Source organism: Mastigoproctus giganteus, chromosome 10 (genome assembly GCF_048544385.1).
Source record: "Mastigoproctus giganteus isolate SK-2022 chromosome 10, ASM4854438v1, whole genome shotgun sequence".
NCBI classification, from domain to species: domain Eukaryota; kingdom Metazoa; phylum Arthropoda; class Arachnida; order Uropygi; family Thelyphonidae; genus Mastigoproctus; species Mastigoproctus giganteus.
In genome coordinates, this window is record NC_143584.1 from 51,828,425 (window position 1) to 51,841,799 (window position 13,375).

A 13,375-nucleotide genomic window follows, 5' to 3' on the forward strand; every position below is an offset into this window, starting at 1 on the left:
TCGAATCTCCAACTCTCTCATCTCATTATTATTTTTATTGTTGCTCTTATATTATTTCTCCATGATTGGAGGATTCCACTTCATGATGAGTACTGCTACCAAGTACACAGGGTGGTTGTAATGTCTGGTGTTTCTGTTGGTCGAGGAAATCTCTGATGTTTTACAGGTGTTCAGGATTGCAACTTTCTAGAGTTCCTTGTAGGTGTTCTACGGGAAACCTATTGCTTCTAGGCTGCTATGTAGAGTCTTTGGTACCATAACGGTGTTTGACACGATGATCAGGTTGGTTGATACTTCTTGCATATACCACATCTCCTTAACCTCATTCTCAGGTTCATGTACTTCCTAATTTTTTCCTCATGGGTTTTCTGGACATTGCTAGTGATGGGCTCTGCTATGTCAATCAGGTAGGTAGCCTTTTCCATCTTGTCCACAAGGGTTATGTCCGGTCTGTTGTGCGGAATGGTCTTATCCATTATTATGGAGCAGTCCCACTACAGCTTGGGGGTTCGGGTCTCTAGTACTGCCTGGGGTTCATACTTGTAGTATGGTACACTTTCTTTGGTCAACTGGTAAATCCTCGCTAGCTCCTGATGTATTATCCTGGCTACCTTGTGGCGTCTATAAGTGTACTCAGTCTGGGTGATCACCTTACACCCTGTGGTGATGTGTCGGATCGTTTCTGATGCCAGGTGGCATCGTTGACATGTGTCATCTGACATTCCGGGCTCCTTTGCGTATTTTCTATAGTTTCTGGTGTTGATTACCTGGTCTTGGATGGCTAGCATGAATCCTTCAGTCTCGGGGAAGAGCGTCCCACTTGTGAGCCATGCATTGGAAGCAGTGTTATCGATGTGATCTTGGTGGAGGTAATTGTAGTGTCTACCCTGGAGTGTCTTCTTTGCCCATATTTCTAACTTTGTTTCTTGTGCTGTCTGGGTGGGAGGGGGGGTTCTTCGCTTAGGTTGAGTAGGGTATACCACTTATCTATCTTCCTTATGGCCTGGTGGAGTGGTGCTGTGTTGTTCTCGAAGTAATCCTTCAAGTTAACTATCTCAGTTTTCTGTTGCTCTATCAGGTATATCAGGCTCCTTCTTCCCTCTTCCCGAGCTATTGTTAGTCTCTCCACTGCTGACTTCGGGTTGTGTTGGCGGCTCTTGGTCATCATTGTCCTTGTCTTTCGCATGACATCGTCTAGCTTGGTGGAGAGACTAACTATGACCCCAATCTATGACCCCAAAGGAGTATGTTAGTACTGGAACTGCATAGGTGTTTATGGCTTTAACTGTGTTCCCTCCATTCAATTTTGCTTTCAGCAGGTTTCTAGCTTCTTGATTAGACCGGGGTTCAAGCCCATCACCACCAAATACGGAGGATGTAGAAAGGTCAGGGAATGACCACCGCATATTCCCGGAGCAATATGGCCTTAGTTGCTAATGCTCCTAAAAACCAAATAACAAACAATTCAGCGGGTTTCTGAGTCTCTGACATTTTTTGGTCAGGCACTTCTTGGTTTCCTTATGCTCTAACTGCTGAGCCTGCATCATCCCTAGGTATTTGTAGGGCTCTTCTTCTGTCATAGCTTCAATCTCTTTATCAGTCAGCAGCTGGTAGTTTTGGCCAACTAATTTTCCCTGGTGCAGTGTGTGGGTGTTGCATTTTTCTAGACCAAATTACATCCTGATGTCCTTGATGAATTCTTCGGTGATCCGGAGTAGTTGCTTCTCGGTTGCCGCGTAGAGCTTGATGTCATCCATTTACATCAGGTGGGTGAGGGTATACAGGTTCTTTCTTCCTTCTTTGAGGTTATATCCATACTTGCTGCCGTTAAGCATGGTGGATAGCGGGTTGAGTGCTAGATAGAACCACAGTGGACTCAGAGCATCTCCCTGAAAGATTCCTCTTCTAATGGGGATTGGCCTGGTTGTGATATTATCGACATTAATGGTAGTTCTCCATTTCGCCATTGTTACTCCTAGGAAGTTTGTGACTATCAGATTGACCTTGTAGATCTTCAGGTTTTTTTTTTTTTTTTTGGTAGTTTTTTTTTTATTTTTTTATTTTGGAAGTTTTTTTTTATTTTTTATTTATTTATTTTTTTATGAAAACACGAAAGGTATCAAAACCTATAGTACTTAGTACCGTGCATGGTTTGAAGGAGAAGTATGGGGGGGGATGCCGGAAACTTTGCTCTAGAGACTAAACATGGGCTTCACCACTTCAAGCCTTCAATAAGCAAAGTGGTGGTATTTCACCGGTTGATGAAAGTCATCTACCACCTACACGTTGTTGGCGCATCGGCTTCTGTGGCCATAATGCACCTCCCAAGGTTTTTGCAGTACTTTGATCCAAGCCCGAGGTGGGATTCGAACCCGCGACCTTTGAGTTGCCAGGCAGGCACTTTACCTACCCGGCTAGCCCGATCGACAGAGATCTTCAGGGTCTCTATTAGCCAGCTATGAGGGACAGAGTCGAAGGCCTTGCAGTAATTGATGTAGGCCGTGTATTGGTTGCGGTGCTTCTTGTAGGCTTGCTGCATTACTGCGTAATCTATGGTTAATTGCTCCTTGCATCCTTTCTGCTGTTCAGCCATTGTTTTCTGACTCTCTTCTATTTTGTTATTATTATTATTATTATTATTATTATTAGCCATATGTTGCAAGTAAGCCTGAGGCTTTTGCTGCACCAGCCAAAAAAAAAAATTCTAAGAGAAAGAAAAATTCTAAGAGAGAGATAGAAAAAAAGTAGAAGGGAATCACCAAGGAAGAGAAGAATGATGATATCCAGCTCAGGAGCCTGGATGTGTGCCAAGCCCATATTAACCAGATGGTGAGCCCCTGGGATAGGAGGGTCCACTCTCTGCTTCACCCAGTCAGTAAAGAAACGATTAAAGTAGTGGTATTTCATTGGTGGCCGTGGGGCATCCTTCCACTTAACTCAGATATAATCTGATTCTTGAATAATAATCAGGTCTAGAATATTCTTACCTACCCCTAGGTATTTTCTACCTCTAGTATTTTCTCTAACATACAGGTACAATTAATAATCATCTAGTATATTGAAAAAATTTGTTTTCCATGGTGAGCCCCCACTTATTCCAGTCAATCAGGCTAGACTGATGTCACTCATAATAAGGCGTTCATGCTTGTTTGCCCATCCCATCCTCATGTACAGACTCTCGTGATACTCTTCACGGTCCTCTGGCCTATAGATTACTCTCTCATTATACCTTTTTATTCCAACTAACCTGTACATATTCTGTGCTTGCAGACAATTTCTGACTGAGCTGCTTTTGAGAATTAATATCCCACTACCCCTCAGCTTTCCTTATCTTTTCTAAATACATTATAAATACCACAGTAGAACTTGTCATCCCCAATTTGTAGGCATCACTACATTGCTGTTAGCTCTGTTTTGTTCAAGTCCAAAATAAATTATGCACTTGGTGGAGTTCAATTTAAAACAGTAGAGGAAGAAAGGGATCTGGGAGTTATGAGCAGATATGAAGTTTTCTGAGCAGTGTAAACAGACAACCAAGAAAGTCTACGGTGTCCTATCAATGATTTATTAAATGTTATTCTGTGGTATGGATAACATTTGATAAATCATTGATATATTTGGAATACTGTATTCAAGTTATGTTATGTTATGCTATTTTGGTTTTTAGGAGCATTAGCAACTAAGGCCATATTGCTCTGGGGATATGCGGTAGTCATTCCCTGACCTTTCCGCATCATCTGTATTTGGTGGTCACGGGCTCGAACCCCGGTCTAATCAAGAAGCATGTGCTATGCACTGCTGCTCCTGCCCACCTGGCTACGGAGGCGCCTTGTATTCAAGTATGGAGACCTCATCTGAAAAAAAAAAAAGATATTGAGCTTGTTGAAAGGATCCATAGATTGGCAACCTGCATAGTGAGATTAGCAAAGGGGCAGCCATACAGAAAAAAATTCTGATTATGTGGGCTATAGAGCTTGGCAACCATGTGCCTCAAACCTGATTGAGGTTTATAAGGCTCTGAGAGCAGTTAGTAAAATGAATGAAGCTGGGAATTTTCACTGTTATAGAGAATTCTAGAATTCGTAAATTCAAATTATAGGGGAAGAGGTTTAGACTAGATCGTAGGAAACTTTCTTTTATTGGGTTGGTGCTAGGAAAGATTGCCTGCACATGTAGTTCAGCCTGACAGTTTGAATAAGTTCAACTGGATGGTTATTTGCTTCCTTCCTCACGTAGGTGAGGAGGAAAGCAATTAATTTGTATTTTCTTATCTACTTTTTTTTTTTTTTATCCTGGCCAGTGCAGCAAAAGTTTATGGTTTCCTTTCACTATATGACTATTACTACTATGTCAGCATTAATTGTCCTAACCAGGAGTTCAAATTCACCCATTTTATTGACAATACTTCTGACATTACTGTACAGTATTCACACTGTGCCTCAGAGGCAGATTTAATGGCGGGCGCACTGGGCATGAGCCCTGGGCCCCGACTTCTGAAGGGCCCCTCAAAACCCCAACTTTACACTTTTTTCTAATGACACCAAGTTTGGTTTCATATGTGCAATTTTAATTACGTACAAGTTTACAATCGGCGGTAAAACCTGGTAGTATGTTTATATTCGCTTATTTTCATTATTTCATTACTACGCTGCATAGGCCCCGCGCGGCTGCACTACCGCTCATCGGAGCAATAGAATCGTATTTGCTACTTTGTACTTACAAAGGTTCTCCTGCAGTGCAGACTTACGATATACGCAAATACGCATATATCGTATATTGTTGAAATTATATTAAGATAAAATTAATTCTTGTTGTTACATCAGCGCCTGGATTTTCGTAGTTTATGAATAATTTTTGAATTTTAATTCATCATTAATTTATTGCACTATAACGAAAAATCTCTTCTGTAGTATTCTAATCATTCAGACTATTAAATTTTATATTTTTCTTTTCATTTATAGGCTACCAATGGTAGCTAGAAAAATGAAACGACATCTATCAGGGGCTGAAAAAAAAAGATGCGAATATAATATAATACATATATTATATTCAAATTTTATTGGAAATAAACATTAATAGTACATAATATTTTTTATTTATTTAAAAAAATGGTTAACATGTATTTTTATTGTCTAGATGATCATGCAATGCTTCTTTAACCAGTGACTCCATTAATTTCCCTGGAACAGAAGCTAAACTTTTATACTATTATAGGTTTATAATTACCTGTGTCTCCCTTTAATCCTCCTTTGTGGATTGGGGTCACATTTGCACATTTCCAGTCCATGGGTACCTCCCCTGAGTCCAAGGAAGCTGTCATAATTATGGCCCATTTGCTTACTTCCTTTGCTGCTTCATTTAATATAACTGGATAGATTCCATCCACCCCAGGCTTATGTTTATATTCAACAATTTCTCCTCCACTTTACTCTCAGTTTTTATAAGATTATCTAGCTTACTGCCAGAGTTTAATACACCTCTGGCATTCCCCACCCTGAATAACTCCTCATGTGTGAATGTAGATGCAAAATATTCATTTAATTTGTTAGCTACCTGAGCAGGATCATCAATAGTTGAACTATCTATGTTAAGTGGACCGATTCATTCCCTTCCTTCGTTCTAGAGTTTACATAAGTAAAGAACTATTTGCTGTTTTTCTTTACATCCTTTGCCAAAGATTTCTCATAATCTGCCTTTGCCTGTCTAACCTCCATTGTGACTTGGTTAAAGACCAGCTGATATCTATCATAGGCTTTTGTTTAACCTGTTAATTTATATGTATCCCATGCATTTTTCTTCTCTGCCACGTCTAATTAGTTCATCTGACATCCATTTAGGCCTAAATCTTGAACAATATTTCTTAGTTGGTATGAAAAGCCTAGTAGCGTCCAAGATTATTTCTTTGAATGCTTCCCATTTTGAATTTGCTGTTGGTAACATCGTCAGTTTCCCACCATATAGAATTTAAATACTGTCTCAGACCACCGCAGTTACTTTTACAAAAGCAAAAACTCTTCCCTTTACCCATGATAGTAGTTACCTCTTTGAGTAAATCCCACTTCAGCACAATGTGATCACTGCCACCTAGTGATTCCTTTATCTGCAGATTCTTAATGCATTAAGAATTACTACTGATAATGAGATCAAGAGTATTACTCCCTCTAGTTGTCTCCCGAACATGCTGCTGTAAAAACAAACATCCTAACACAGCCCATGTATTTACTTGTTCCACTATGACTCCCTCCCAGCAGTCCTGGAATTTCCCATTGCCTTGCTTTCCAGGATGCTGCTCAATTGCATTTCAATAGAAGCAATGTAAGAATCATTTTCACCTCTGCCAGCAGCCACTGCTATTAGTCCGTGTATCCCCCCAAGCTAGCAGTTTTCCGACCCACCTAACTCTGCCTCAATAACATCAGCAAATATTCTTGCACCCTTTCTATTTAAGTGTATCCCATCCCTGGAGAAACAGTCTCTCCTGTTAACAAGCACAGACCAGGCTGAGAAAAAGTTTACCCCTTGAGCCTTGCACAATCTCTCCAGGGCCAAATTGATTGACAAAGCTCTCATCATATACTCCCTCCTATCATATCTGGGCAGAATTGCAGACACTTTCAATTTCAACCATAACTCAGCTTTTTTTCAACATTGACCTGTACTTGTTAAGTAATTCTGCTGGTCTCCTACTCTCCTACTCTTAATATCATTAGTGCGAATGTGTACAACAATATCACCCTTTGTGCCCTTAAAAGATGATATCTGCTCTACAACATCATTAACCTTTTCCCACTGGCAGACATACCTTGGTCCTGTTCCACCTATCCTTTTTGCACAATATATTCCCGTTTCCCTGACAATAGAGTCACCCACAACAACTAGTTCCTTTGAGACTAGCGCATTCTGCCTTGGGGGTTGCCGCTGTGTTGTGTGATGGTCACTGGCATTGGTGTGGGCAGCTGAGAGCTTGATGGGCTCCTCAATTTAAATCCTTCGAGGGCATCCACCCTGTCCTTCAAGCTCTTTAACCTTCAATTAACAAAGTATTACAGAATTTAATTTAACAAAATATTGCAGAATTTAAACAAATGTATTAGTTTAGCTAGAGCTTGAAGTACTGTAAGGTTTTCATTAAATTATTTAGGAATAGCTTATCACTGCAGTACTCTGCTTGGAGGGAAGTACTACAGTGATAAGCTGTTGCTAAATAATTTAATGCAGAATTTAAATTAACAAAGTATTACAGAAATTAAACTGTTGTAAAAACTTTATCCACAAATGAAATTAATATTACGCTACCAGAGTTACTGGAAAGAATTTAACTTATCCAAAATGCTTTAGAAAAGTTTAGAATTAAATATACAAATTATCGTAGAAATCGATTTCAAAATTTATTGGAATTAATTTCACAAAATTACTAAAATAAAATTTAAAAAATGACTGAAATAAAATTTAATGATTTGAGAAATTAAATTTTAAAAATTTTAAACAAAAATTTTGTCTACCAGACTTAATTTTAATGCCCTTTAGTTAATCTGCCAGAGCTAGCTTAAAACACAACTGCTCTCTTCGGTTGACTGCCTGATATAGAAATGCAAAGTTTATCTGATGCTTTTTATAACTAGTAACAACAAATATGAGAACTATTAAGACAGCTTTCTGTGTCCTGCAATGATTCCTTTCTATATTAAAAATTCTTCTTTCCAAATTCAAATTTATTTGAGTTTGGATACTTCCTTTAGGAAATAAGAAATCTAGGGAGAATTAAAATGGATGCTCTACCAATTTACCATTGAGCAAAACATATCACATATTAACATATATATCTATTTAATCAGTAAACAACAGCGGGTATATTTATGGTTAGCCTCTATTTTTGATAATTTTAAATATAAATTTTTAATTCTGTTTTTGCCTTGAGGTTTCACTATAAAATCCAAATGCTAATTCAAAAACATTTATTTTTTCTCCCAAAAGCATGGTTATTGGCATATGTAAATATATTATATATATATAATAAATAATATAACTTAACATAAATATAACTTCACTTTGGTAAACATTTTTTGTCATAAAAAATTATTATAGTTTATAGCTTAATGTAATGTGCAGATATTTAAAAGTATCTTTATTCAGAAAAAATATTCATAAATTTATATGATTTTTATAGACTAGTGACAAGTATTCAGTGGAATCTGATACCTTAGGTCGAAAAACACTACATATCTTTGATTGCACAAAAGAAGATATGGAGGAATACACATGCAAAATTAATGAGCAAGAGAAGACATCTACAAAGTTAATTGTCACAGGTTAGGAGTATTCTGAAGTGTTGATAAAAAACTATAATAATAATAAAAGTGTAGTTTCTTAAAGTAGATGGATATTTAAAATTTGATTTCTCTTGTCAGTAAAATGGTTTGTTGTTGTTACAGAAGTAGTTATAAACAGAGAGAGAAATATTCATATTAATAGCAAACACTCTCTCTCTCTATCAATATATTTGAAAAAATTGAGCATGTATATGATTATTTACAGGTTATAATAATGCAGTTATAATAATATAAACTTATTTATAACAATCTTTTCAACAACAAAATTCTCTCTAGAGAACAATTTTATGGTGAACTTAGAAAAAAATTCAATATGAAGTTTTGGCTAACTTTGAATAAAATTTCAAATAAATTTGCTTCTGTGTAATTATGTGATATTTCTCTTTAATTAAGTTTTGATTTAGAACCTTGTGTGATATTCTTTATTGTTGCTAGGTGTAGTCAAGTCTGTGTCTTATTGAATGGTGGAACAATGCTCCACTGTTCAGTAAGTTCACTCAATTAAAAATTTGTTTTCTAACTAAAGCTTATTGCCCTGAATCACTCTGTCAGTCAATCAGATTATCATCTTATTTTTAACTTATTATTAACTTTAAAATCAATAATAAATAAATAAAAATAAAATTTGTTACATATTAATATTTGCTATTAATGCATTTAAATATTTATATAAAGGTTAGTGCAAGGAATATATTTATTAAAAAAAAAAAAAAAAACATTTCAAAAATAGAGTATAGGAAATATAAAGTATAGAGGCCTTCTTTCTTGCAGCACTTCTTTCTATCACACTCTTGAGTTTTGGAATCAGGTTGATGCTCAATATAATGTTAAGCCATATTGGGCTTTTTTGCTGGCTGTTTGAGAAATTTTTGAACTTGGATATGATTTAATATCTTCTTTTTCATGTTTAGATCCATAGTTCATAATTTCATTTTCCAACATTGGTGGTGATTGTTGGAAAACATTGTATGTATCTATTGTTTTATTTCTTCTTGCTATAAATCTTTGGAACCTTCAATTTTCCGGAAATCAGTTAATAAACTACATTCTTCATAATCTTATTGTAGTTCAGAACTTTCGTTAGTGTTGTCATACTTGGGTTACAGTTTCCTCCAAAGATTTGGTAAATGCTGACCTTGGAATTTCATTCCATGTTAGTGGTATATTGTAAATGCATCTTTGATGTTGATGACATTTAGCAATTTTGTAAGACCTATATTTGTGTCTTCTATTTTTTCCAAAATTGAACTCATAAACGTTTTGCCTGCATTAATGCTTTTAGACATTCTTGGACACCTTTTATCCATAGTCTGGATCAAGGTTGTTACATTTGGTGGTAAAAACATAGCTTTTATATCCATTGCTTGAGTCCCTCATAATTGGGGTGGGAAGGAGCATTATTCAAAAAAAGAATAGACTTTTCAGGTAAGCTTATTTTATTTTCCTTACAGAAGGTATGAAAAAAAAAATTCTGTGAATAGTCCGTCTATGCTGGTTTTTTGTGAGTGATAGTAAACTTGTAAAGATAAACAGTTTATATTTTTAAAAGCTCTAGAATAAACCTCTAAGTTAACCAACTACAAAAAGTGGCAATTTATGAATTTCAGTTGCGCATTGCTGCACATAATTACTGTGAGTCTCCCTTTGGATGAATTTTTTTGTATCCTAGTGCAGCAAATGCTTTTGATACCATCATTTTTGAAGGTAACATCTTATAAAATTTAGACCTGTTTCATCCATATCGTAGGATTATTTTCCAATTTGTTTTTTTTTTCTATTGATCATCATCATCAGCCATTTTCAATCCACTGCAAGATGAAAGTCTAGCAACTTTCCAGTTACTTCTGTTTTGTGCAGTGGCCATCCATTTACTACCCATAAACTTTTGAATTTCATCTGTCCATCTGCATTTTGTCTTCTGGATTTTCTTTTAATCTCCTCTTTGATACCATTCTGTTATTTTCTTAGGCCATCTGTCATCATGTCTTTGTGTCCTGCTCAAGTCCATTTCAGTTCTTTACTTTTGATAAGATGTCCTTAACTTGTGTTTGCTGCCTAATGCATGTGTTTCCCTTCTTATCCAACAGTCTGATTCTTAATATAATTCATTCCATTCTTTGCTGTGTAGTTTTCAGCTTCTCTCCCATTCTTTTGGTGAGTGCCCAAGTTTCACTTCCATAAGTAATGGTGGGGAGTATACATTGGTTCATTATTTTACATTTCAGAAAAATTGGGATATTGCTCCTCAGTATGTGACTATATTTCCTAAATGCTATACATCCAAAATTTATTCTTCTCTTGACTTCCAGCCATTTATCATTATTACAGCTAATAACTTGTCCCAAATAAGTATATGACTCCACCTTTTCAATTACTGCTCCTTCAATCATTGTTTCCCTTTCTGTGGCATACTTGTTCATCATTACTTTTGTTTTAGCCATATTCATCTTTAGTCCAAAATCCTTACTAACTGTGCATAACTGATTAAGATTTTCTTCTAATTGTTCGTGGCTTATGACCACAATGTCATCTGCAAATTGTAAATGGTTTAGGTACTTTCCATTCACATTGACTCCTTTCTGCAATGGTCTTGGCGCATTATAGCCTAAGTTGCTAATGCGCCAATAAAACCCAAATCAATCAATCAATCAATCAAACCTTTCTGCAACTAGTCCAATCTTTTGAAAACTTCCTGAAGGGCAGCAGTAAACAACTTCAGAGATATTGTGTCTCCTTTCAAACTCCTTTCTCAATTTAAATTTGCTATTGTCTTTGTCTAGTCTAATAAAGGAAGTAGCATTCTCATATATTTTCTTCAAAATCATAATGTATGGGAGTGTCTATGCCTTGTCTCTCCAGTACCCGAAACATTGCCTAATGCTGTATGGAGTCAAATGCCTTTTCATAATCCACAAATGCCAGGCATAATGGTGTTTAATATTCATTTGCTTTCTCCATTTGCTGTGATATTACGTGAAGGTGATCCATAGTTGAGAATCCTGTCCTAAAGCCAGCTTGCTCTTTCGGTTGATTCTCATCAAGTATTCTTTCTAATCTATTAGTGATGACCTTTGGGAACAACTTCTAGATATGGGATACTTTCATATGCAGCAAAATTACGATTGCATTATTGCACTCCTTTAGGGGTCACACTTTTCCTAATGTATTTTGTGAAGAGTCTTGCCGGTTTCTGTGTCGTGTCTTTTCCTCCCAATTTTAATAACTCTACAGTAACTTCATCTTCACCTGTGGCTTTATGTTTCTTCATTTTTTCATTTCATGTTCTATCTCATCAGGAAGGATATCGTGTATGTTGTATGTGTTGCAAATTTGTGATCCATCTTCTCCACTGCTGGTATCATTCCCTTGCTCCTTATATAATACTTTATTGTAGTCTTCTGCTATTTGAATTATGCCTTCTCTGCTATTTATAAGTAAACCATCACTTTCTTAAGATTCAGTATCATTTGTCTTTCTGTATTACTGCTCATAACTGCTGATCTAAGTCCTTTGTTTTCCCTTAATGCTTGTTCTACTTTTTCTGTTTTGAATCTTGTTTTATCCTCTCTGAGTCTCTTTCTAATGGCTTTGCATAACTCAGTATACTCTGTTTTATCTTGCTCTTCATTTGTCATCTTTGTTTCATCATTACAAGTGTTTCTTGACTAATTTTTTCTTCTTTGGATTTCTTTTTACCTACAGGTTTCTCGGGCTTTATTACTTTCAGAAAGTTGTTGTATTCCTTGTCGATATCTTGATACTGAAAGGTTGCATAAGCTCAAACTTGTTCTTAAGTTCTAATACATACTGCTTTTTCTCCTCTTTTCTTATCTCAAAATCGTATTATTTACTCGATTCAGTTTTTTCCTTTCTTTTCTTACATCTATATAAAGTGTACATCTTACCATTCTGTGAACACTTTCAACATTTACCTTGTTCAGGGCAGTAACATCGTTCACAATATATCTTCAGTTAGTGAGGATGAAGTCAATTTCATTAGTTGTAAATCCATCTGTGCTTTTCCATGGCCACTTTCTGTTCACGCTTTTCTTGAAAAAAGTGTTCATTACTGAATTCCTCGAGATTCTGCAAATTCCTCTTATGGCAGTGAGAGGACCAGAGTGATAGCCGCTGGGGCTGAGGGCCATTTGTTTTTTTTGTGTTGTCATAAAGTGCTGGAGGGTTTGGTCTTTTCCTCTTCAAACTGACCAGGCATCTTGAAGAGAGCCACTCTACACATTCATTGCCACCAAAGTGATGTAACAGGGCTTACCAATGAGAAGGTATGCATGAGTGGATTTTAGGGAGGCAGGCCAACTGGACTTCTCCTAAATCTTCTAAAATAGAAAGATATTGGATCCATCATTGTTTTAGAATGTGTCTGATAACACACAGAATGCCTGTTCCCCTCTAAGCCCCTTCTGTTGATATATGACCATAAATCTGTAAATTTTTAAGCAGCAGGCTGATCGGCAGATAATCTCTCCCCACTCAATACATTAATAATCTGATATTTTTTTCTAATGTTCAAGTATCTGTCACTTCCAATAAAACTTTCTGCACCATCATTCTTTCAGTATTAGTATTGACAAATGATGCAAGAAAGGAAACTTATATGGTATCTGCCAAAAAATAAATATAAAATGAAAACTTCGAAAATCACGTGTTCATCTCCCTCTAATAATTTTTATAATTTTTCCTTAAATTTATTCAAACTACTCACTTCCACAACACCAGATGGAAGTTTCTCTCAACGATCAACTACTTTATGGATGAAAGCAAATTTCTATTCATTTATCATCTAACATCCATCTTCAATTTGAATTTTGATGGAGGATCAAGGTCTTTTCTTTGATGCTGCTTTTATGAGTCTGCTGATTGGTGTTTTGTGTTTCCTTTATTGCATAAACCACAGCCATAATGTATTATATAATTTTGCCATCTATAATTTGGTTTCCTTAAAATGGAGTGAGAACTTAACAGCTCTTGTGAAATAAAACTGACTGCAAAATCTTTCTGTTTTTTTTTTTTTGTTTTTTTTTTCA

General features: G+C 36.1%; 1 protein-coding gene across 2 annotated transcripts in view; it reads left to right on the forward strand.

Moving 5' to 3' along the window:
• Positions 1-13,375, forward strand: part of LOC150079033 (twitchin-like) — a 2,795,346-nt gene that overhangs the window by 745,632 nt on the left and 2,036,339 nt on the right. For both annotated transcript variants that reach the window (XM_090382361.1, XM_090382360.1), the window contains one exon: positions 8,168-8,309. In XM_090382361.1, coding sequence (XP_090238487.1) covers positions 8,168-8,309 — 142 coding nt within the window. The remainder of the gene's footprint in view (positions 1-8,167; positions 8,310-13,375) is intronic.